At 43.6% G+C, this 24329-nt stretch overlaps 1 protein-coding gene across 2 annotated transcripts in view; it reads left to right on the top strand.

The window, feature by feature from the left end:
- LSAMP (limbic system associated membrane protein) overlaps window positions 1–24329 on the top strand; it is a 731629-nt gene that overhangs the window by 639935 nt on the left and 67365 nt on the right. For both annotated transcript variants that reach the window (XM_061628381.1, XM_061628382.1), the window contains exon 4: window positions 22126–22260. In XM_061628381.1, the coding sequence (XP_061484365.1) occupies window positions 22126–22260 (135 nt within the window). The remainder of the gene's footprint in view (window positions 1–22125; window positions 22261–24329) is intronic.

Genomic DNA, 24329 nt, shown 5'->3' with positions numbered 1-24329 from the left:
GGAAGTAAAAGAAGTGCTACTGTTCCAGCAGATGTCTCCTGGCACTGCTTTTGATGCAATTCTGAGCTTTGCAGCATGGCAGCTAATGCTGTGGATGTGGGAAAGCTTGCGCATAAATGGGAGCACTTAAAGAACCAAGAAACATGCTTGGGTGTTCACTTCTTGATTGACTGATGATCATAACATGAAGCCAGAGCTCAGTCCTCTTTGGCACTGTGCTCATTGGTGGTTATGCATAAGAATGAGAAATCTAGGGCCATTGAGGGCATGAAGTTCGCTTACACAGGGTGCACTCAGTTGTATTTTATTGCTTTGACAGAACAATTGTTAACACAGCAAATGTGACCCTGTCTGCTTTTGTGCACTTGATGCTTCTTTGAAACGTGGGACTATTATTCATTCATTTATTTATTGGGATTGTGCAGCTCACTCTGCCTCCTGAATGACCAAGACAAGTAACTGCCATTTCACTATACATAATACAAACACATAAATACAAAATACCAATATATTGGCCTCAAAAACTCCCCGCTCAATCCCAGCCATGAGTCCTTGCCCCCATTTGGTAGAGGGCCTGCAAAAAAAAGAAAAGAACTAGACACCTTTTGAATTGCCTCTTCTCACCTCTGCACATCTTTTTCATTTATTCCCTGTATATTCCTCTTTCTCAAATAATAGAGTACCCTTTTCTTTTTCATTTCAACCTCTGTGTCTAAATCTCAACCTGGATTTACAACTGTAAGGTCTACAGAGCAACACTCACTCGGTCTGCTCTCATCTACACAATGGGCAGAGTCAGTGTGGAACCTATTAAAACTACAACAGTCATTTTTGGCCCCATTCTCTAATGTTTTGTCTTTATTGCTAGTGTGTACTCCCTGGCATGGTACAGAACTTTAAAGAGGTGGAGGGAGAAGGTTTGAGGACCTCTCTCTGTCTAAGAATGTGAGGGCACCTAGGCCTCCCTGCACATTCCTCTCCTTGTTCAGTCTTATAAGCCTCATATTGCCCTCCCTGTAAAAATAACTGGAGAGAACGATAACTGGCAGTAGGCTGTGGGCAGGAGGAAGTATTTGATGAAGCTTCAGCAGCATCTACCACCACCTTCATTGTCCTGGGAGGAGGCCACCAGGGAGGAGGTTGCTAGGCGGATGGAGGACACTTTGTCCAGGGCTTCCTCAAACCTGGTGCCAGCTCTGCCTCCCTCAGAAGTCACTTACTTAGGGCCAAACTAGATAAGTGTGTCGATGCATTTAATATGTCTTGTTTTTAATTTTAAAATAACTATTGCATGGGAGAATCTGGACTGGGAACACGGCACATGGGGTTTTCATCCTTCCCACCCCTCCATGCACCACAGTCCTGGTGGGGGGAAAACTCACAATAGCTGATGCTCTTCTTGGCAGAGATGCTGCAATTGGTACGTATGGCAGTTTCCCTCCACCATTAATAGCAACTTTGGAGGGCAATTTTCACCAGGATGGCCACATGGGAGTGGGTGGGGGGAGGGTTTAAAATCACATCCCTGTACACCATGGTCCTAATTGGGATCCCCTGCAGCTACCATGTTTAAAGTATAAACATTATATGCCTATAATTTATCTCATTTGCATTCATGCAATTTTCTCATTTGGCCCTAAGTACCTGAAGAGGTAAGCCGGTCTACACAAGCAGCAAAATGATCAGCTGCCTTCAAGTGTTAGCTGTGCAAAGTACAAGGGACCTGGGGGGGCCTGCCACTCTCTTCTGCCACCAGCATCATACAGCTTCCTTGGCCCTGCCCTCAAGGTCCATTCATTGAGACTGGATGCCTGCAAACGAGTTGCCTATAGACCTCTGTGCACATAGGCTTCCACTTGAACTGAAACCCTCAATCTTGACCGTGTGGACAAGTACCCACAAGCTCAACACAAAGGGGAAAGGCAGTGGCACGACATCAGGAGTGGGGCCTGCAGTGGGGCCTTGTGGGCCTTTGTACTCATGGAAAATCATGAATGTGTGAAGCGATGGTCATTTGGCTGTTAACAGGCAACGCTTTCCAATCACAACCTGATAGAGTTCCTCTTTCATTTAACCCGTAACAGGAATGCAACATAGCATCGATGCAGCCTTAACTCTCTCAGGCTTACTGTCCCCAGAAGCCTCTGGCTCTGAGCTTCCTTCTTTCCTCGCCTCCATTATCTCTACCATTCTCCATCTCTCTTTGTTTCTGACCTGCCTGCTCCTCCTCATGCTTCCATTTTCCCCAGCTCCCTGTCAGCTTCTAGCACGTCCCACCCTTTTACTCATTTACCATCTGCCACTCTCTACCAATGTGTGTGTATGTGTGTAATTTAAAATAACTCTCTTCAACTAAGGGACAGATAAAAATGCCAAGCTCCTAGAAATCTGTGGTGGGTGAAGAAGAAAAGGCTGATAAACGAAGGCTTCAAAGTTGCAAATGGGGGGGGATCCCCAGCTGGAGGTAAAACAAGTGATGCCAAAGGCTCCCTTTGCTATCTTTGTTTTTCTGAAGTAAAATCCTGGGGAATGCAAGGTGGTGAGTGGGGGAAAGAGTTAGGTGAGTAAGACCTCACCTTAAGGTGATTAAGCATGAAAACTGCAGAAAGAATAAAACAAAACAGGACCCTCCATACAGCGCTAAAATCTGCCATAGAACACTTCAAATTATATCTTTTGATTGGCAATCTTTTCATCCCTTTGCATCTTGTTTTAAGCAGAGGATGTCCAACATGGTCCCCTAGCCCCTTCTCCGCTCCTCTCCACACATCTACAGAAAGGGTTTTGAAGAAAACAAACAAAGCAGCAGGAATTCTGCTATTTGTTTCCTCTACACAAGGGCTTTGTGTGTGTATATATGCATGTGTGTGTTTGTGAGAGCATTCTGAGAGAGGAGATATGCTGATTATCTGGGTGCATGAGAGAGAGCTTGTGTCTGGGCCATTGTCTGCATGAATGTCTACAAGTTCAGTGTGTGTGGGCAGGGGCATTTTATTTGAGAGCGATAGGGAATTGTGTGCATGGCTCCAACACAATACACTGAAGTGAACATGAAATGGCTGCCTCTGTCTGCAGCTGATTCTCTGATCTTTGCCTGCCAATAAAGATGCTACCATTAGACTGCTCTTCTGGCAACAGTCCTATCCTTTAAGTTGAACTTGCAGGAGTGCTTTGATGACAAGCTGTGTGTATTTAGAACTTTGAAAGATGAATACCCTATAAAGAGAAGCATAGTTGTTAAAGAACACAGATACCATACTTTTCATCAGTGGACAGATGTGCTATACATGTACTGTATGCATGATATGCATAATAGGTCAGAGGACTTCCCACATAATGGGTTTTGTGTTTCCAGCCCAAGTCAACCAAACCTTTTCTGCATTATTAGAATAACATTTGTGTGCCTGAGAGCATGGAGCGAGTCAAGGAGCTCAGAGCATGTGTTTTCCAATATGAAAGTGCATGCCATAGATTTCAGATCTAAGAAGTGGCCCACTAAAGGAAAATGTGTGTACAAGTGTGAAAAATATGAATGGGACAGTAAATATGCATCTAGTGCAAAACACAATGTGTGATGCTGTAATGTAAATATTTAAGAATGGCTCTGCAAAACAAAAGGTTAAGTAATGTATGTCCAATTAATACTTAGAAAAAGCTGATGAAATACATACACATGTACAAAAATCAAAACACGCTATATACAGCTGTGTTGAATAGCACATTATTGATAAACATGCTGCATACACAGTTGTGAATGTGGATCTTGATGTGAATCTTTACAGTCTTTACAGGATCCTGTTTCATAACACCACTTCTTCAGAACTGATACATCTTTATAATACAATCTCAATAACTGTAAAGAGATAATATATGCCCCATATGACGTTGTTGTTGTTATGTGCCTTCAAGTTGATTATGGTTTATAGCGACCCTATGAATCAGTGACTTCCAAGAGCATCTGTCATGAACCACCCTGTTCAGATCTTATAAGTTCAGGTCTGTGGCTGCCTTTATGGAATCAATTCATATCTTGTTTGGCCTTCCTCTTTTTCTACTCCCTGCTGTTTTTCCAAGCATTATTACCTTTTCTAATGAATCATGTCTTCTCATGATGTGTCCAAAGTATGATAACCTCAGTTTCATCATTTTAGCTTCTAGTGATAGTTCTGGTTTAATTTGTTCTAACACCCAATTATTTGTCTTTCTCGCAGACCGTGGTATGTGCAAATCTCTCCTCCAACACCACACTTCAAATGAGTTGATTTTTCTCTTTTCCACTTTTTTCACTGTCCAACTTTCACATCCATACATAGAGGTTGGGAATACCATGGTCTGAATGGTCCTGACTTTAGTGTTCAGTGATACATCCTTGCATTTGAGGACCTTTTCTAGTTCTCTAATAGCTACCCTCCCTAGTCATAGCCTTCTGATTTCTTGACTATTGTCTCCATTTTGGTTAATGATTGTGCCGAGGTATTGATAATCCTTGACAAGTTCAATGTCCTCATTGTCAACTTTAAGGTTACATAAATCTTGTTGACATTACTTTAGTCTTCTTGACATTCAGCTGTAGTCCTGCTTTTGTGCTTTCCATATGATGTTACACATTTGAAATACAAACGTGTTTTATAACATTAATACAAATACTTGAATGGACAATAGGAATAACTATTAAAAAGTTTTGTAACCTCACCACCTCACAGATTATACATTTGTGCATACAATATTTCTCCAGTTGTGTGATTGTTAACATTGGTATTTTGGTTTCACATACAACTGGTGCCTTAGCTTTTGTTGTTAAGTAATGTATCTCTTCATATGTTGTAATGAGAACTCCTACATATGCCTACAAGTGCTCATAAGAAGGGTCTGTGTCTGTGTGTACTAGTAGTGTACATATTAGGGTTTAGGGTGGCATGTGTGGAGGGCAGCTTTCAGACCTCATGATTGGACATTGTAATCCACAGAGCCGGCTCCAGACATGCCGGGGCCCTTGGGCATCAGCTTGTCCTGGGCCCCGGCATGTGCACGTGCATGCGTGTGCAACCCCCCATGCCCCCCACCTACCTGTCTCCTGTCTTTTACCATTGCCCTTAATGAAGATGGTGGCCACGGCTTCCCCAAGGTACTGAAGCTGCTGCCGCCATCTTAGTTGATGGCAGAGATTCGCGGGCATAGCACGCACGTGTGCCATCAACAAAGATGGTGGCGGAGGCTTCAGTACCTTAGGGAAGCCATGGCCGCCATCTTCATTAAGGGCAATGCTAAAAGGTAGGAGACAGGTAGGTGGGGCAAGGGAATGGCGGGCAGGCGGAAGCTCCTGTCCCGCGATCTGCGGATGGTGCCACAGATTGTGGAAGGGGAGTGGAGGGCCCCTCAGGGGCTCCTGTAACTCCAGGGCCCTCGGGCCAGTGCCCCACCTGGCCGCCCTTTAGAACCAGCCCTGGTAATCCACAACCAGAAGTGCAGCAAGCATCTCTGGGAAAAGGCAGAGAACTTTTTCCTCAGGTGCCCCACTGCCCTTACTTTCTTGGTCCTATTCTGGTCCTGCCAGCAGTATGACTTTTGGTAGTGGATTGATACAGACTGCATCCTATTCCCTGAAATTAAGGCCATCTGGATTTGCTTGGATCATACGGGATACTCATATGCGGTTTTGTGTGTTTGCAAATATATGAGCCTGCAGCTGTGACATGCTTTATGCCACCAACCACTTTAGAAGGTGCAACTAGGTAGCAAAAAGAACAGACATAAGAGGTGAGAGCATCTTTGGAGGTCTCATCATTCCTTCATGAAAACTATCTACAGAGGTTACCTGTGCTGGTGAAGCTTCCTCAGTCCCTATCAAGTGCAAGCACCTGGTGATGTGATCACTAAGCCTGGCAGCAGTCTGCCCTATATCTTGAGCCTCTAGAGCAGCCTTTCCCAACCTTTGGGTCCCTAGATGTTGCTGGACTACAGTTCCCATAATTTCTGACCATTGGCCATGCTGGCTGGGGCTGATGGGAGTTGTAGTCCAGCAACATCTGGGGACCCAAAGGTTGGGAAAGACTGCTCTAGAGCAACATGTTTTATGCTGACTGTGAAGAAGCTCCATGTCCTATATTCTGTTAGAGAGAAGGGAGCTATGGTATGTGTATGATTTGGCTGGGCAACACCTAAGGGAGAGTGCGCTAATGATCAATCTAGGAGTCTCTGAAGGGTATATTCCCCAAGGTAAAGGGGGTTGGCAAAGTATAGCTAGGATTTATGAGATGTCACTAAGAAAAGGTCAGTTTTGTAAAGGTCAGCTGTATTTATATGCCTTAGGAAAGTGGTGAAGAAACACCCATCACTTGGGATATATAAAGCTAAATTAAGAAAACATTTGGAGAATATACAGTGGGGAGCCACCTCGAGCTATAAGAGTGGAGAATGCCAGTAAGCAGGTGGTATTCCCAACTTGCTTATAAAATGGTGCAAACACAGAGTCTTGCTCTGGAAATTGTTCAAAATGTCCACCTTCCTCCAGCTCCCTTTGCTGCAATAAAATAGATAGCAACAAACACCCTGCTGCTTCTTTTTTCTTGAGCTTGACAATTTAATGCCTCCCTGCAGACAGACTCTGTTCTTACTATTCATTTCCGTCTTTCTCGAAGATAGCCTCCAACCTCTTTTAGACATTTAGATTGGAGTTCGCAAGACCCACGTTCTCTGCTTGCTGAACTGAATTGGTGCAAATAGTGCCAAATCTCTGCAAAGAGGTCCAGTTAAAATGCCCAGCTGTGTTGGTTTTGTTTCCTATTATTATGACAGCTCATCACACTTTAGTGAATTTACAAATATAAATAGTTTTCTTTAAGGATCCATGGCTGAAGAAAGAAAGGCTAAGTATGAGTTACATTTCGTAGCTGCAATTCAGAGTATGGATCAAACTGTCACACCCTGAACAAATGCTTTTTTAATAAAAGTATGAGAACATTGTGTTGTCCATCCTTCTCTGTGTTCTTCCCCTCTCTTTTTCTGTCGTGTATTTTGAATTCTTTAGGAACAGGGTCCTATTTTAAATTGCAAGTCTGTAGAGCTCCAGACATGCTGCAAGAATGATAGAAATATTCCAGAACAACAAACATAACACCAGTCACTGGCACTCCAGGAATAAGACTACTAAAAACCTAACAGGGCTACTTGAAATGATACAGAGTTTAGGGAACAGCTGTTATCACAACCCCGAAGCCTCACTATGCTACAAAAAGCACTGCACTGATCTACTGAATTCTAATACACTGACAAATAGTTGGGAGAACATTCACACGTGAAGTCATGTGATGTCTTTGTACATGCCCCACATTTTATTTCTGTTTAATTACACACATATCTATGTATGACCATTACTAGGGGAGCAAGAATTTTGCCATACACATTAGGGACAAGGCCCCATAGAGTTCAGCCTTCCCCTGCTGCCCATGAAGCCTGTGAGCTCTCTCTCTCCCTCTCTGTCTCTCTCTCTCTCTCTCACACACATACACACATACTCACTCACTCTCAGGGCCAGTACCACGCATGACTGGGCCTTTGGGCACCAGCCCGTCCTGGGCCCACTGCACCATAGCCCAACACAGCCCATACAGGTGGCGTGGGGCTAATAAGCCTGCTTGCATGCCCCACCTACCTCTTGTGTCATGTGAATGACATGCACATGTAGCACGTATGCCTGCCTTCACCCAAGATGGTGATGGAGGTGTCAGCCCCTTAAGGAAGCCCCCACCACCATCTTGGGTGATGCAGGCATGCGCACACAGTGCACACAGCATTCATACTGATGGGAGAGGTAGGTGGGGCGTGTGGGTAGGCTTATTGAAGCCCGTGCTGTCTGTATTGGGATGGTGCCTGGGATGACCCTCTCCACAATCCGCAGCAGGGTCAGGTTGCAGGACCCAATGCTGCCTCAGATCACAGAACTGGACTGCAGGGGCCCTCAGCCAGGGCCCAACCTGGCTGCCCTCTGGTGCTGGCCCTGCACAGACTGTCCCCTTGAACATGAGATGGTGGGGATGGTTACATTATTCTCTCTTGAAAGTGTAAAGAGCTGAAGGAATAAGTTGGAGAAGTGATGTTCTTACCCACTTCCTCTTTCAGCTCTATGTACTTTTCAAGCCTCAGATTCATTCTACTGGATCTGACTTTTACATAGATCCCTTGGGAAAGTAATGTGCTCTTTCTCGCTCTCTCTGTCTCTTAGGATTGGGTGGGGGTTAGCAGGGGGTAAATTGTTAGCATTTCTTCCTCTGAAGGCTTATTGTTCCTTTTCACAATGAATGTAGTCACTGCCAGGGCTTTGATAGCCTTGTGAGCTTGATGTCTAATTACTGTGAATGGATCTGTCACTGTGGCTTGCCTGAAAGTGATGCCTTCATAGAGCATAGGATCTGGAAAAACAATGTTCACATTCTTTAATGGCTCTGGACAGTCCTCTAAATGGACAGCTCACCTATAGCTGTGGAGTCTTGAGAGGAGTGCTTGGCAAACTGGGTGAGAAAGAGCAGGCGGAAGTTTTTGGATGGCATAGAGACAGAAAAAGAGCAATGTGCGGCGGTCAAAGTCTCTTTGAGGATGCAGGCCTCATTTGGGGGTTCTGATGTGTGGAGCAATGGATCTGCTGCCTCTCTGCCTCCATGTGTGCCTTGCTTGTATATTCATTAGTAAAATCATCCAAAGGAATGTAAATCTAGCAGCACTGGCTCTGAAATATAAAATGAAAGGGGCTTTGGATATTTGGGGTGGTGGTGGAGGAGAATCAGGATTGCATTCCCACATTGTTTTGAAAGCTGGGGCCTGCATATCTGTTGTGCTGCATCTGTTCCTAGCTGCATGCACTTCTCACAATGCAGAGCAAATATGCACCTGCTCATAGTCCAAGAGCCCATACTGAGAAAATTACCTTGTTAAGGAACAGAATACTTGGCTATTTAAATGTCTTAGGGTTGTGAAATCTCCAAAAGCACCAGCCGTACGAACACCTGCTGGGGTGTTAAGAGAGTGGCAGCCTACTCTAGAGTGCCATATTTATCTCTGAGTGAATAGACTCTTTGGATATACAAAACAAGTGATGGAAGATGAAGCACAACACACTTGGTCTTCTTTCAAAGTCACTCAGAGAGTTCTGATTTATCTACTTCATACTGAATGCCTCATTCATAAAACATTTTGGATGGTATCTGAATAATTTCCACATTGTGCTAGCAGGGATTACTTTGTCTCTTTGTACAATGAAAATCCTCTGCCTCCACAAAGTGGGCATAACATCTAGATGCCTCTTATTCTTTACATTAATTCTGGCAGATTTTGGAAATGAAGTACAGGCAAATGTGTAATCCAACCCTGGTCTGGAAGAAGATCAGCTGATCGGGATCAAGATCCTTCCAAATCCAAAAGTGTTTCTGCCCAGTTTTGGCTGTTTCTGTCCAGTGACAAAAATGAAAATGATGTTTTAGCTGTCAGTGTTCTATTTGGACCATTTCTTCTTATTGCTGACTCTTTAAAAAAACCTGCCAATTGTTCTGGTCAAAGTTTTGTCAGTCCAATTTAATAAAACTAGGCAAAGCGATTTTGACTAGGAGCTTGCATGCATGCTCTGTTACACACAGCTAGAGTGAGCTGGCTGATGGGACTAGAAACAACGCCCTATGAGGAGAGACTGAAAAAACTGGGCATGTTTAGCCTTGAGAAGAGAAGACTGAGGGGAGATATGTTGGAATATGTGGTTCAACTTGAACTGGTAGGTTGGGTGCTGCATGGGGTTAAAAAGGGTAGCTAGAGAGGACTCCTGATTCCTAAGCTATACCTATCCTTTGATCTCCTGCTAACTTTTCCTTCCTGTGTAAACTGTTATTCTTAGGATGTTATTCTTCTTTGTTCTGTTGAAAGAGAGAGAAGACATCTTCTCTTTGTCTGTCTCTGTCCTCACAGCATGAGGGCAAACACTAGGCTTAGTGTTTGCGTCTCCTAGTTAGCTAGGTGTAGAACTCTTTCCCATCAAGCATGTACTTCCAGAATAAAGGAGTTCTTTCTTATTTGGAAGCTTAAAGTCTCAGTCTGACTAATTCCAGGGAAGGTGTAATATTTAGCAAGGATTCAAACACACAAAGCTCACTCAGGTGTTTTTTGCTACTCTGCAGCAAGATATGATAGCAGTGTTCAAGTACTTGAAAGGTTGCCACATAGAGGATGGCCAGGATCACTTCTTGATCATCCCAGAATCCAGGACACAAAATAATGGGATCAATTTACAGGAAGGCAGATTTCAACTCAACATCAGGAAAAACTTCCTAACTGTTAGAGCAGTATGACAATGAAAGTAGTTACCTAGGGAGGTAATGGGTTCTCCAACACTGGGGGCATTCAAGAGGCAGCTGGACAGCCACCTGTCAAGTGTGCTTTAATTTGGATTCCTGCATTGAGCAGGGGGTTGGTCTCGATGGCCTTGTAGGCCCCTTCCAACTGATTCTATTATTCTGTGTACTTTAGTTGTCACAGGAAACTCATGCAAATAAAATGGATGGAGAGTTCAGAGACAGTGCTTTTGTAGGGAATCCAAAGGGAACAGAAGCTTCTAAGAATGGGTCTTGCTGATATCACCATTCAGTTGTTGTCACCTGTTGCTCCAGCCATTGGAAAGGAAGCAAATGAACCTCTGTTTTTGGATGTAAAGATCTCAGGTCTTACTGAAATGCCTCCATGAAGATAAATGATGACAGATTTAGGACAGACAAAAGGTCCATTCTGTATGAGTCCTTTTTTCAGACAGTGCATAATTAAACTATATAATTGTTTCCGTAGAATGTGGTGATGGTCACTAATTTAGATGGCTTTAAAACAGAATTAAAATGCATGTGTACTTTATATGAGATTATGTATTTTAAATTTTACTCCAAGGGAAGCTCGGAGGGTAGCAGCAAGGGAGAGGGCCTTCTCAGTGGTGGCCCCCAAATTATGGAATGATCTCCTGACTAGGTGCACCTGGTGCCATCACTGTTATCTTTTCGGCACCAGGTCAAGATTTTCCTCTTCTCCCAGGCATTTTAGTATGTGTTTTTTAAATTGTTTTAAATTGTTTTTAAAAAATGTGTTTTAAAATTGTATGTTTGTTTTTGATGTTTTTAGTTGCTGTAAACCGCCCAGAGAGCTTCGGCTATGGGGCAGTATACAAATACAATAAATAAATAAATAGTTCTGGGCTAAAAAAAATTCTCCTCCCTTTTGTGAGGCCATTTTTTGTGACTTCTGGGGATAAGAAAATTCTGAGAATGTCTTGAGGGGAAGATTACCATTAACAATAAATGAGGCAGCAGAGGGCTTCCCCGAAAGACTGAAATAAATGTTGGGGACTTGGCAAATATTTTTTTAAAGTGGGAGGTTGGTTTACCATTAAATATGAAGTGGCAGAGGTGTTTTCCTCTTCTTTTTTTTTACAAAAAATCATTGCAGCAACACAATGGTTGAGGGACCCTCAGCATCCCAGTGGTGTCCATTTCTCATTTGGAAAATAATGCCCTAATGTGATCACATAGCATCATTCCCAAGGGTGTTCTTAGGCCACCAGTGGCCAGTTGGTACAGCCATCTTTTCCCCGAGGAATTGTCCCTGGGAATTATGCTACATTATTTATTTTATTTTATTTTATTTTTATTTTGTTTATTTATGATGTAGTGTTGTTCCTACTGGGCCTTTCTGTTCCAGATCAAAAAGGAACACCAGGCTGTTTTAGAGTCCCTCTACGGCCACATGAAGCAGCAGCAAAGCTTTTTTGGGGGGGGGAGGTGAAAACCTCTGCTGCCTCCTCTTTACCTATAACCCCCCCTGCACAAAATTAGACCTTGACAAACCCTCTAAGATTATTCTGATCCTTGGAGACCATTTCTGCCCTACTCTCTTTAAAAAAAAATTTCCAAAAAGAGGCTAGATAATGATAATGATAAAAAAGAGGATATGAAACATATTTGGTGAACTTGTCCAATATCTTTTGGAGAGATGTAAAAATAATATCATTAATAACATTTTATTTTGCCATCAGACCCCCCCCCCCGATAATTTTTATTAGGATATTTAGATGAACAAGTCATAAGGAGTCAATATGGAACTGACAGAGAGAAAACACACATGGTTTGGTCTACCTTCACAAGCAGTAGCTTGGGAACAAAAGCAATTGCAGCCACACTTCCCAGGATGTGAATTCTCTTTTACCACTTTTGGGCAAGAAACAAGCTGTCATGCAACCAACAAGGTGCATCATCAGTGGGTTTAAAGGGGTTGAGCTGACCACATGAAACTGCTATTGTTTTTTCTATGGATGTAAGGGAATAAGGTCAGAGGTAAATGAAATGCAAATAGAAAAAGAAAAGACAGTGATGATTTACTAAATGCAACACCATACTAACCACAACAAGATTCCTATGAGTAAGGCAGAAAACTCAGCATCCCACAGCCAGTCAGGGTTCCTAACCAAAAACCAAAACTAAAAGAATGACTGGCAGCCAGTCACCCAAGGTCACAGTTAGTGCAGATAGTGCAGAATGCTGCAGCGCAATTGCTGACATGAATGAGACCCTGTCAGCACATAATACCTCTGTTCTGGTTGCTGATTTGCTACCAGGCCAAGTTCAAGGTGTTCTTTCCATGTTACGGGTGCCACATAGTACTTGTTCTGTTCTTGTAAGGAGTCGATCCTTTAGTGTGGCAGCACCTACACTTTGGAACTCCCTGCCTATTGACAGTAAGCAGGCACCTTCATTGTACTGTTTTCGAAACCTGCTAAAGACATTTTTGCTTAGGCAAGCCTACCTAGGCATGTAGAAGCTATTATGGGTTTTTTTCTGTTTTTAACTCATTTTTAGTTTTATTATTTTGAATGTTTTTAAATACCTGTTTTTGACTGTTTTTGCCAATAATTTTAATGTTTAATTCCTTCTGTAAACCACTTTGAGGTTTTTTACAATAAAACTGTGTGTGGCTATACATTGATGGCATCTTTATGGTCTGGACAAATGGTAAAGAGAGTTTAGAACAATTTAAAAATTACATCAACTCTATCCATCCATCTATTAAGTTTACATTTAATAGTATAAATGACAATCTGCAGATCCCTTTTCTGGATGTCCTTCTCACCATTGGAAACAACAAAATAGCCACTGATCTCTACAGCAAACCCACCGATGCCCACACCTATTTAAACTGGAAATCCTGCCATCCTAAGCGTATAAAGAAAAATATTGTGTATAGCTTAGCTCTGAGAATCAAACTTATTTGCAACACTGAAGATAAATACCAGAGAAGGATCAGTGAACTTAAAGAACACCTTCTAAGAGGATATCCTCCACATATTATCGATTGCAACATCCACTGAGCCTCCATTCTGTCCAGAGAAAACCTCTTCCATCATACTGAGGTGGCAAAGAGCAAAGAGCAATGGATTCCATTTATGGTAGATTTCCATCCAGCATCTCCTAACTATCACTGAGCAATCAGGGAGACCTACCCATTGCTGGCACACTCTGAACATCTTGCTAGAGCCATCAGCAGGCCTCCTGTTGAAGCATTTTGCCAGCCACCTAATTTGCGCAGACTTTTAGTGAGAGCTGTGCTTAAGCCACCTATCACCAATCCTGGGTCTCATCTTTGTCACTCCAAATGCTGTATCACCTGTGTGTACCTCAGGGAGACAGCTACTTTTACAAGCACTAGGACAGGCAGGCCATATTACATCAAACAGAATATCACCTGCAGGTCCTGCAATATAATTTATGTAATCGAATGCAAAAGACCAGGATGTCATATCCATTATGTAGGAAAAACCACAACTCACCTATGCACATGCTTCAGAAACCACAAATCGGCAATCTTAACAAAAAAAAGTGGAGCAACCAGTTGCAAAACATTTCAACATTGAGGGTCACAGCCTGTTGGACTTTTATAACAGCTATAGAGATGCCAACAGATCCAGCAGCATTGACCAAAAGGGAGAACTTTTGGATATACTCTCTGGACACATTGGCACCACATGGCCTGAACCTGGAGGACAGTACCAGCATTACTTAGCTTCTGCAAATGAAGTCTCTGTGGCCTCTTTTGGGTCTCCTTCCTCTTTTACGAACAAACGGATGTGCCATATACCAACTCAGGCAATTTGGTAGTATCTAGAACTCAGTACTGATAACACGGACTAGCATTGGCTCTCCAGGATTCCAGGCAACGATTTTTTCCAGATATTGGATTCTGGTCCTTTGCATGCAAAGCATGTACCCTAACACTGAGCTACAGCCCTTCCCCTGTTTAAAAAGTATCTTTTAAAATTGTTCTTTTTAATTCATAATGAATACACTTCATAAGCTTTCTGCATATAAATTGTTTTAATTAATTTTTAAAAATGGAAATCAGCTACATAGTTTACTGGGGGACCATGGGCTACTCACTGTCTCTCAGCCTAATCTGCCTTTTAAGGTGAAAACAACAGAGGTGGACCATGACCACCCCAAGGAAGAAGGGCATACTTAAAATGTAGAGGAAATAATAATCTACAACCATAGTATGAAATGAGATACTTATCAAGACATAGTTTGAAGAAATATTTATATAAGCATGACTGTCAAAAATATTTATTATTCACACAAAGTGTAAAGATGTTTATAGTGCAATCCTATGCATGTTCACTCTGAAGCGTGCCCCACTGTATTTAGTGGGGCTTACTTAACCAGGAAAGTGTGCACAAGACTGCAACCTCAAGCGATAAGAAGCTTCACTCACACAATCCAAAATTCAGAATCATGCCACTTTAAGCTGCTTTGCAACTTTTATGTTTTATGGTTATTGGGTTTTAAATGAATTTATTTCTTGTGTGAGCTGGCTTGGTTTCTAGTCAGCAACCCTACCTCACAGAGTTGTTGGAAAGATTCCAAATACACACACACTTGAGATGTACAAATATATAAACCCCATATAATAGTTTATTGTGAAAATCAGTTAGTCATTGCAGAACTTTTTTTTCCAAAAATCAGTATTAGTTTCCTACCAAATAGAAGTAGAGACAGCTAAATAAACCCTGCCTCATTGCTTAAAAAATAGGATTGAAGGGGGAGAGAAAGATTTACAACACAGTACTTTGCTATGTTCACTCAAAAGTCCCATTGATTTACAGCACAATCCTAGCCATGTCTACTCAAAAGTAAGTCCTATTGAATACAATGGGATTTACTCCCAGATACGTGGGATTAGCACTGCAGTTTTACTCCCAGAAAAGTGAGTATAGGATTAAAGCTTCATACTGGGAAGGTTTTCAAAACAGGCTGCAAATTAGACAAACAAACTGCCCTCTTCAACAGCCCAGGAAAATGTAAAGTTGTTTGACTCCTTATAATTAGAAAAGTATAACACATTGTAATGGCATCATAAGATGCATGTACATCTTTTAAAAATTGCTGTTCAAAAAATTTTGAAAGATAAAATGTATATGTTATTTTTGCAAGTAATTAAAAAACTCTGCATGTACACTTTTATTATAATCATAACTGAAATTTTTTACTGTGTATGCCTACCAAGATCCTGCTATGATCTTCTGTACTAGATCTCCTGAAAAAGGTACTCTTGCTGCTGAAAGCTATAAAATTCTTCAAGTGGTGATGTGCACATAAGCTGGAAAAGGCATCTGTTTTCATGACTTGCAATGGGTTCTTGCTATTGCCTGGAGTTCAACAAATCCCTCGTCAATCACAACCCTGACTTCACTTATTGGCTAAAACCCTGAAAGGGCAGGGATTTGAGCAGCCTGCTGTTAGCTCATTTAACAGAAGTTGCAGGTGGGGCTAACATTTTGGTGTCTATCTCTTTAACCAGACCACCTAGGAACTTAATTTTTTTTAAAAAAATGAAAGCGAGGAGTTTGGAGATTGGGTTGTCTCACCTGGAGACCCAGAGAGGACCACCAAAAAATGGAATCTGTGGATGAAAATTGACGACCTGGCAACCCTAATTAATACATTACATTATAGGTATATTTATATATCTAATTATATGTTGTAATTAGTGTATACTCTAGAGATTTAATACAGTTTAATAATTTTAAAAAATAAGATCAGAAAGAGGTTAGACTTTTTGACCCAGTGCTAAGTTACATAACTGCACAGTAAACTGGCCTATACTGATTCAGACCATTGGTCCATCTAGCTAGGTACTATTTCCACTGACTGGCAGCAGCTCTCCATTGTTTCAGACAGGGGACATTCCTATGGATAAATAAGTTCCAATTTGCACATTAGCGCACACAATGTAAACCACTATAGGTACTTTTAGACCCAAGCAGCATATTCATAGGATTTCAATGTATTTGTATACAATAATTGATCACATAATCTACTGTACAGAATAGTGCAAAATTCACATGCCTGGAGGGCAGTCTTTCTTCTGAGAACTTTTATTTATTTATTAGACTTATATACCGCCCGACTAGCAATAGCTCTCTGGGCGGTGAACATAAAAAATACAGTAAAATCACACAATATAATACAGCAAAAAACATGTAACAATAAAAACAATCCAAAATCAATTATGACAAAATTTAACAATTAAATTAACTTAAATAAATTTAAATTAAAATGCCTCAGAAAAAAGGAAGGTTTTAACTTGGCGCTGAAAGCGCACCTCCTCGGGGAGACTGTTCCACAGTTCGGGGGCCACCACTGAGAAGGCCCTAGATCTTGTCACCACCCTCCGGGCTTCTCTATGAGTCGGAACCCGGAGGAGGGCCTTCGTAGCAGATTGTAGTGTACGGTGGGTTCGTAGTGGGAGAGGCGTTCCAACAGGTATCGTGGTCCCGCGCCGTATAAGGCTTTATAGGTTAACACCAGCACTTTGAATCTGGCCCGGAAGCATGTAGGTAGCCAGTGCAAGCGAGCCAGAACAGGTGTTATGTGCTCGGACCGCTTGGTCCTTGTTAACAATCTGGCCGCCGCATTTTGCACTAGCTGTAGCTTCCGAACTGTCTTCAGAGGCAGCCCTACATAGAGCGCATTGCAGTAGTCCAAACGCGAGGTTACCAGAGCATGTACAACTGATGTAAGGTCCTCCTTGCTCAAATAGGGACGTAGCTGGGCTACCAACCGACGTTGGTAGAACGCATTCCATGCCACCGAGGCTACTTGAGCCTCAAGTGAGAGGGAAGAGTCTAAAAAGACTCCCAGACTATGAACCTGCTCCTTTAGGGGGAATGTAACCCCATCCAGGACAGGGTATATATCCACCATCCGATCAGAGAAACAATGCACCAACAGCATCTCAGTCTTGTCAGGATTGAGCCTCAGTTTGTTAGCTCTCATCCAATCCATTGTCGCGGCCAGGCAACGGTTCAGCACACTGACAGCCTCACCTGAGGAAGATGAAAAGGAGAAGTAGAGCTGCGTGTCATCAGCATACTGATGGCAACGCACTCCAAAACTCCTGATGACCGCACCCAATGGCTTCATGTAGATATTAAAGAGCATGGGGGACAAAACCGACCCCTGCGGGACTCCACATTGGAGAGCCCACGGTGTCGAGCAATGTTCCCCAAGCACTACCTTCTGGAGACGGCCGGCCAAGTAGGAGCAGAACCACTGCCAAGCAGTACCTCCAACTCCCAACTCCGCGAGCCGCCCCAGAAGGATACCATGGTCGATGGTATCAAAAGCCGCTGAGAGATCAAGGAGGATCAACAGAGTTACACTTCCTCTGTCTCTCTCCCAGCATAGGTCATCATACAGGGCGACCAAGGCTGTCTCAGTGCCAAAACCGGACCTAAAACCCGATTGAAATGGATCTAGATAATCAGTTTCATCCAATAGCGCCTGGAGCTGGCTAGCAACCACTCGTTCCAAGATCTTGCCCAGGAATGGAACATTCGCTACTGGTCTGTAGCTGTTGAAATTTTCTGGGTCCAAGGAAGGTTTTTTCAGAAGTGGTCTCACCACTGCCTCTTTCAGACAGCCAGGGACCACTCCCTCTCGTAAGGAGGCGTTTATCACTTCCTTGGCCCAGCCAACTGTTCCATCCCTGCTGGTTTTTATTAGCCAAGAGGGGCACGGATCCAGTACCGAAGTGGTTGCACGTACCTGTCCAAGTACCTTGTCCACGTCCTCGAGCTGAACCAACTGAAACTCATCCAATAAAACATGACAAGACTGTGCTCCGGACACCTCATTAGGATCAACTGCTATAAATTGGGAGTCTAAGTCCCGGCGGATGCATGAGATCTTATTCTAGAAGTGATCAGCAAACTCATTGCAGCGGGCCACCGATGATTCTACCATGTCCTGAAGGCCTGAATGGAGTAGCCCTCGGACAACTCTAAAAAGCTCCGCTGGGCGGCAAAGAGATGACTTAATAGTGGCAGCAAAATGTTGTTTTTTCGCCGCCCTCACCGCTCCTACATACAGCTTGGTAGAAGTGCATAATTGCATCCGTTGGGAGTTTGCCTCCATCTCCGCTCAAGCCGCCTCCTATCTTGTTTCATCGCTCTCAGCTCTGGGGTATACCAAGGAGCTGTATGAGCTCTACACAGGAGAGGGCGCGCAGGGGCGATCGTGTCAACAGCCCGGGTCATCTCCGCATCCCACAGATCAACCAGGGCTTCAACAGGAGCGCCAGTCCTATCAGCCGGAAAATCCACCAGAGCCCTTTGAAAACCTTCAGGATCCATTAGTCTCCAGGGGCGGACCCATTTAATAGGTCCCCCACCCTTGCAGAGGGGAGAGGCTACTGAGAGTCTAAACTTCAACAGGCAGTGATCTGTCCATGACAAAGGGAGAGATGTAAAACTCCCCACATCCAGATCACTATCCCCATGTCCAGTAGCAAAAATAAGGTCTAGAGTATGCCCTGACACATGTGTTGGACCGCTAACATATTGAGACAGCCCCATGGTTGTCATGGAAGCCATGAAGTCCTGAGCTGCCCCGGACAAAGTCGCCTCGGCATGGATGTTGACATCCCCCAGTACTAATAGTCTGGGGGATCTCAGCAATACCTCCGAGACCACCTCCGTCAGCTCAGTTAGGGAAGCCATTGAGCAGCAAGGTGGTCGGTACACCAGAAGGATTCCCAGCCTGTCCCTCTGGCCCAACACAAGGTGCAAACACTCCAGACCAGTAACTGCATGGACATGGTGCCTGGTGAGTGAGATGGAACTCTTATAGACCACAGCAACCCCACCTCCCCGACCCTCAGATCTACCATGGTGCTGAACCGAGTACCCCAGTGGGCAGAGCTGGGAGAGACTAACTCCTCCCTGCTCACCCACCCAGGTCTCGGTTATACATGCCAGATCGGCTGCCTCATCCACAATCAAATCGTGGACGAGGGAGATTTTATTATGAACAATTTCTCTCTTGAACAAGAGTAACCTGGATCCCTCTATAATGGGTAATTATCGTCCAGTGTCTAATATTCCATTCCTGGGCAAGGTAATAGAGTGTGTGGTGGCCTCCCAGCTCCAGAGATTCTTGGATGAAACGGATTATCTGGACCCATTTCAGTCTGGTTTCAGGCCTGGCTATGGGACAGAGATGGCTTTGGTTGCCTTGGTGGATGACCTACGCAGAGAACTGGACAGGGGGAGTGTTTCCCTGTTGGTTCTACTGGACCACTCAGCGGCTTTCGATACCATCGACCATGGTATCCTTCTGGGCCACCTTGCTGGGATGGGTCTTGGGGGCACTGTTTTACAGTGGCTCCATTCCTTCCTGGAGGGGCGAACCCAGAAGGTGGAGCTAGGGGACATCTGCTCGACTCCTTGGCCGTTGGCCTGTGGGTTCAGTTTTGTCCCCCATGCTATTTAACACCTACATGAAACCGCTGGGAGAGGTTGTCCGGGGGTTTGGGGGTCGGTGCCATCAGTATGTTGATGACACCCCACTCTATTTCTCCTTTCCACTTAATGCCAAGGAAGCTGTCTTGGTTCTGAACCAGTGCCTGGCATCAGTGATGGGCTGAATGACGGCAAACAAATTGAAGCTCAATCCAGACAAGACAGAGGTGCTCCTGGTCAGTCGAAGGGCAGATCAGGGAATAGGGATTCAGCCTGTGCTGGATGGGGTTACACTCCCCCTGAAGACACAGTTTCGCAGTTTGGGTGTGCTCCTGAACTCAGCTTTAAACTTGGAGGCCCAGGTTTCTGTGGTGACCAGGAGTGCCTTTGCTCAGTTAAGACTAGTTTGCCAACTGCGCCTGTTCCTGGAGACGCCTGATCTGGTTACGGTGATACATGCCTTAGTTACATCCTGTTTAGACATGGGGCTGCCTTTGAAGACTGTTTGGAAACTGCAATTAGTACAATGAGCGACAGCTAGGATACTAACTGAGGCTGGCTACAGGGATCATACAACTCCCTTGTTGCAACAGCTCCACTGGCTGCCAGTTTGTTTCCGGGCACAATTCAAAGTGCTGGTTTTGACCTATAAAGCCCTACACTGCTTAGGCCCAGGCTATTTGTCAGACCGTATCTCCCTATATGAACCTACCCGGGCCCTGAGATCTTCGAGAGAGGCCCTTCTCTCAGTCCCACCACCGTCGCATGTGCGATTGGTGGGGATGCGAGATAGGGGCTTTTCGGCGGCTGCCCCTAGGGTTTGGAACTCCCTTCCGAGGATGGAATGGCCCCTCTTTACTGTCCTTTCATCGACAAGTGAAGACTTATTTATTCCAGCAGGCTTTTGGAGTAGAAGTTGTTTAGGACAGGACTTCTAGAGGTAAACCGTATTGTTTTACGGTTTGATCACATTATTCTTAAATTGGTTTTAGGTATTTTTAGGTGATTTTTAATTGTTTCAATGCTGTAATGAGTTTAATTCTATTTTAAATGTAGATTTTTATATGTCCAAATTATATGTACCCATTTTTAGTTGTAAGCCGCCCTGAGTTCCAGTTTTAGAAAAAGGACGGGGTATAAATAAATAAATAAATAAATAAATAACAACAACAACAACAACAACAACAACAGCCCCTTGTGATTAAATGCTAGCTTCTATCACTCTTGCAACAGTACCTCTGTCAAATATGTGAGGAATTTCAGAGTAGGCTCCAAAGGATTGCACCATACTGGAGGAGGGGTGGGAAGTTATACATTCATTATGGATCCTATGCTTATTTCTAAAAATGCTGATGAGGATGTGTTTCTGTTTTCATTTTCTCTGCTCAGTGGAATGTTGGCATTTGACATTTGCCACTTAGAACTATTTTTTTTTTGTAGTTTCAAAAACAGGAAATAATTATACCCTTTGCTGATACAGCACTTGCTTGTGGAAATATAAATTTAGGGCTTGTGCACACTTTTTTTTTGTACTTAGGATAAATTATTTTTACCCAAGGCTAGTTTTCATCCCTGAGTACATTACTTTCTGGTGTTATATCACAGTTACCTGAAGAAGAGCTTCTGGCATCTGCTTACAGGCAAAGTCTGATGCTACCTGGGGAGGAAATGCAGCAGTTACTTCTTGATAAGCACAAAGTGTAAAATATAGTTTTAAATCATACTTTCCTATTATGCAGTAGTAACCTAGATTTTGGTATATCCTCATTGTTAAAGAGGAACATTGAGTACTTATAGGCAGATGGTTGTTCTTAGCACACAAGTCATGTCCACCTGCGAAATTTGGGCTGGCTCATTTTTGTCTCACAGGAGTGTACAAGGATTGGAAGAGGTAAACAGCAGCTGTTTTTGTCCCTGCCAGACTTTAGGATAGGACTAACATTGCTTGGATTAGCATTCCCTACCTAGATATTTGCTTCTGTGTTCCATAAAGCATATTCGACTTGCATATTTTTTAATAAACACAAACGTCATCAGCTCTCTCTGTAAAGGAACCAGACAGGAGGGAGTGAAAAAAACAATTACATATGGGCATAAGTTTATAGCCAATGCCAGACTGGCTGACTTAAGTACCCAAATACCTTGTACCTGAACTGGCACGATAAACCAATTTTCTTCAGGAGCTCAGCTTGGGTCTGGAAAAGTTCTCTAATTACCAGGCCTGAACCTCTTCCCTGAAACTCCTTATTTTACATCTCTCATACAGTTCAGTTAAATGTTCTCTGAAGTAACTGAATTATGTCTTTGTCTTCTTGTAGGCAGGGAATTCGAAGGTGAGGAAGAGTTCCTGGAGATTCTGGGGATTACACGGGAGCAGTCGGGCAAGTACGAGTGCAAAGCTGCAAACGAGGTGTCCACAGCAGACGTCAAGCAAGTCCGAGTCACTGTGAATTGTGAGTATCTTTATCACTAGATCAGGGTGGGGACAGGAAGGCTTCACTTCACTAAATTGTAATGTTTGCAATGGGAGGAGAGGTTTGCCATATGAGTTTAAAAAATTCTCTTAATCCCAATGGATTTGCTTCGTGGAGGACTTGGGTATGGAGGGTCTACTCTAATAACCCTGCTGAGCGATCAACTTGCTCAACAGCCAACTCATTACTTCAGCTTCTGCTTCAAGAGCATCCACACTGGGGAAAGGGTAGGGGGAAGGGGAGCAGTCACCCCCTCAGATTCCCATATTTCATTTTAAAAGAAGACTAAATTTCTAGCATTTGTAGAACCTGAGATATTAGGCAAGATGTCTGTGTGTGTGAGAGAGAGGGGGGGGGGAGGAACATAGGAAGCTGCCTTATACTGAGTCAGGCCATTGGTCCATCTTGCTCAGTATTGTCTACACTGACTGGCAGCAGCTCTCCAGGTTTCAGGCAGAAGTCTCTCTCAGCCCTATCTGGAGATACCAGAGATTGAACCTGGGACCTTCTTCTGCATGCAAGGCAGATGCTGTACCACTGAGCTATGACCCTTCAGTTTTGCAAGCTATGGACTGTATCCAGTGTTCTCTGTCCACTAGCACAAGGACTCTTGCACTAGCAGACAGGTGAGTTTTAATGCAGCACAACAGAGAATCAATTGCAACAGCTGTGTTAGCGAAAGCTTGTTATGCCATCTATTGTGCAACAAAGTTACCAGCAACCTGCTTAGGCATTGTCTTGCACAACAGGTTCCGCTGGCGCAAAACATTTCACCAATGGAACAGGTATACTGCTTTTATTTTTTATTTTTATTTTATTTAATTACATTTCTAGACCGCCCTATAGCAGAAAGCTCTCAGGGCGGTGTACAACAAATAAAATCACAATTAAAATATGAGCAAGTGTGGAAAAAATATATATATATAGTACAATTATAAAACATTAATAAAATTGCCATTGAGATTTAAATTAAGATCATATTAAGTTTAGAATATTAAATTAAAATATTTAAAAATTTACAAAATTTAAAAAGCCTGGGCGAAAAGGTAAGTTTTTACCTGGCGCCGAAAAGATAACAGAGAAGGCGCCAGGCGTATCTCGTCTGGGAGGGCATTCCATAGTTCGGGGGCCACCACCGAGAAGGCCCTAGATCTAGTTGTTGATCTCCGGGCCTCTTTATGAGTTGGGACCCGGAGAAGGGCCTTCGACGTCGAGCGTAGTGAACGGGTAGGTACATAGCGAGAGAGGCGCTCCATCAGGTATTGCGGTCCGATGCCGTTTAGGGCTTTATAGGTAAGAACCAACACTTTGAATCTGGCCCGGAAACATATCGGTAGCCAGTGCAGCTGCGCCAGGACAGGTGTTATATGGTCAAATTTCTTTGTCCCAGTGAGAACTCTGGCCGCAGCATTTTGCACTAGCTGAAGTTTCCGAACCGTCTTCATAGGTAGCCCCACGTAGAGTGCATTACAGTAGTCCAATCTAGAGGTTACCATAGCATGGATAACTGAGGCAAGATGCTCCTTGCTCAGATAGGGTCGTAGTTGGGCTACCAGCCGGAGCTGGTAGAATGCATTCCGTGCCACCGAGGCTACCTGAGCCTCAAGTGACAGGAGCGGATCTAATAAGACCCCCAAACTACGTACCTGTTCCTTTAGGGGGAGTGTAACCCCATCTAGGACAGGTCGAACGTCAACCATCTGGGCAGAGGGTCCTCCCACCAACAGCATCTCAGTCTTGTTAGGATTGAGTTTCAGTTTATTAGCTCTCATCCAGCCCATTATCGCGGCCAGGCAGCGGTCTAGTACATCAACAGCCTCACCTGACGAAGATGAAAAGGAGTAGTAGAGCTGCGTATCATCAGCATATTGCTGGAAACGCACTCCAAAACTCCTGATGACCTCACTTAGCATTAAATTGGATACAACCCTGTATAAACCACATCTCAATCTTAGCCACACAATATAAAAGACATGTTAAAGTCAGCTATAGCCTTCACAAAATTCACATCTATAGAAGGGTGAACCAGGCCAAGGGCCTTACACAGG

Source organism: Rhineura floridana, chromosome 5 (assembly GCF_030035675.1).
Source record: "Rhineura floridana isolate rRhiFlo1 chromosome 5, rRhiFlo1.hap2, whole genome shotgun sequence".
NCBI lineage: Eukaryota > Metazoa > Chordata > Lepidosauria > Squamata > Rhineuridae > Rhineura > Rhineura floridana.
Note: the sequence above shows the minus strand (reverse complement) of the source record. Positions and strands in the feature narration are given on the sequence as shown.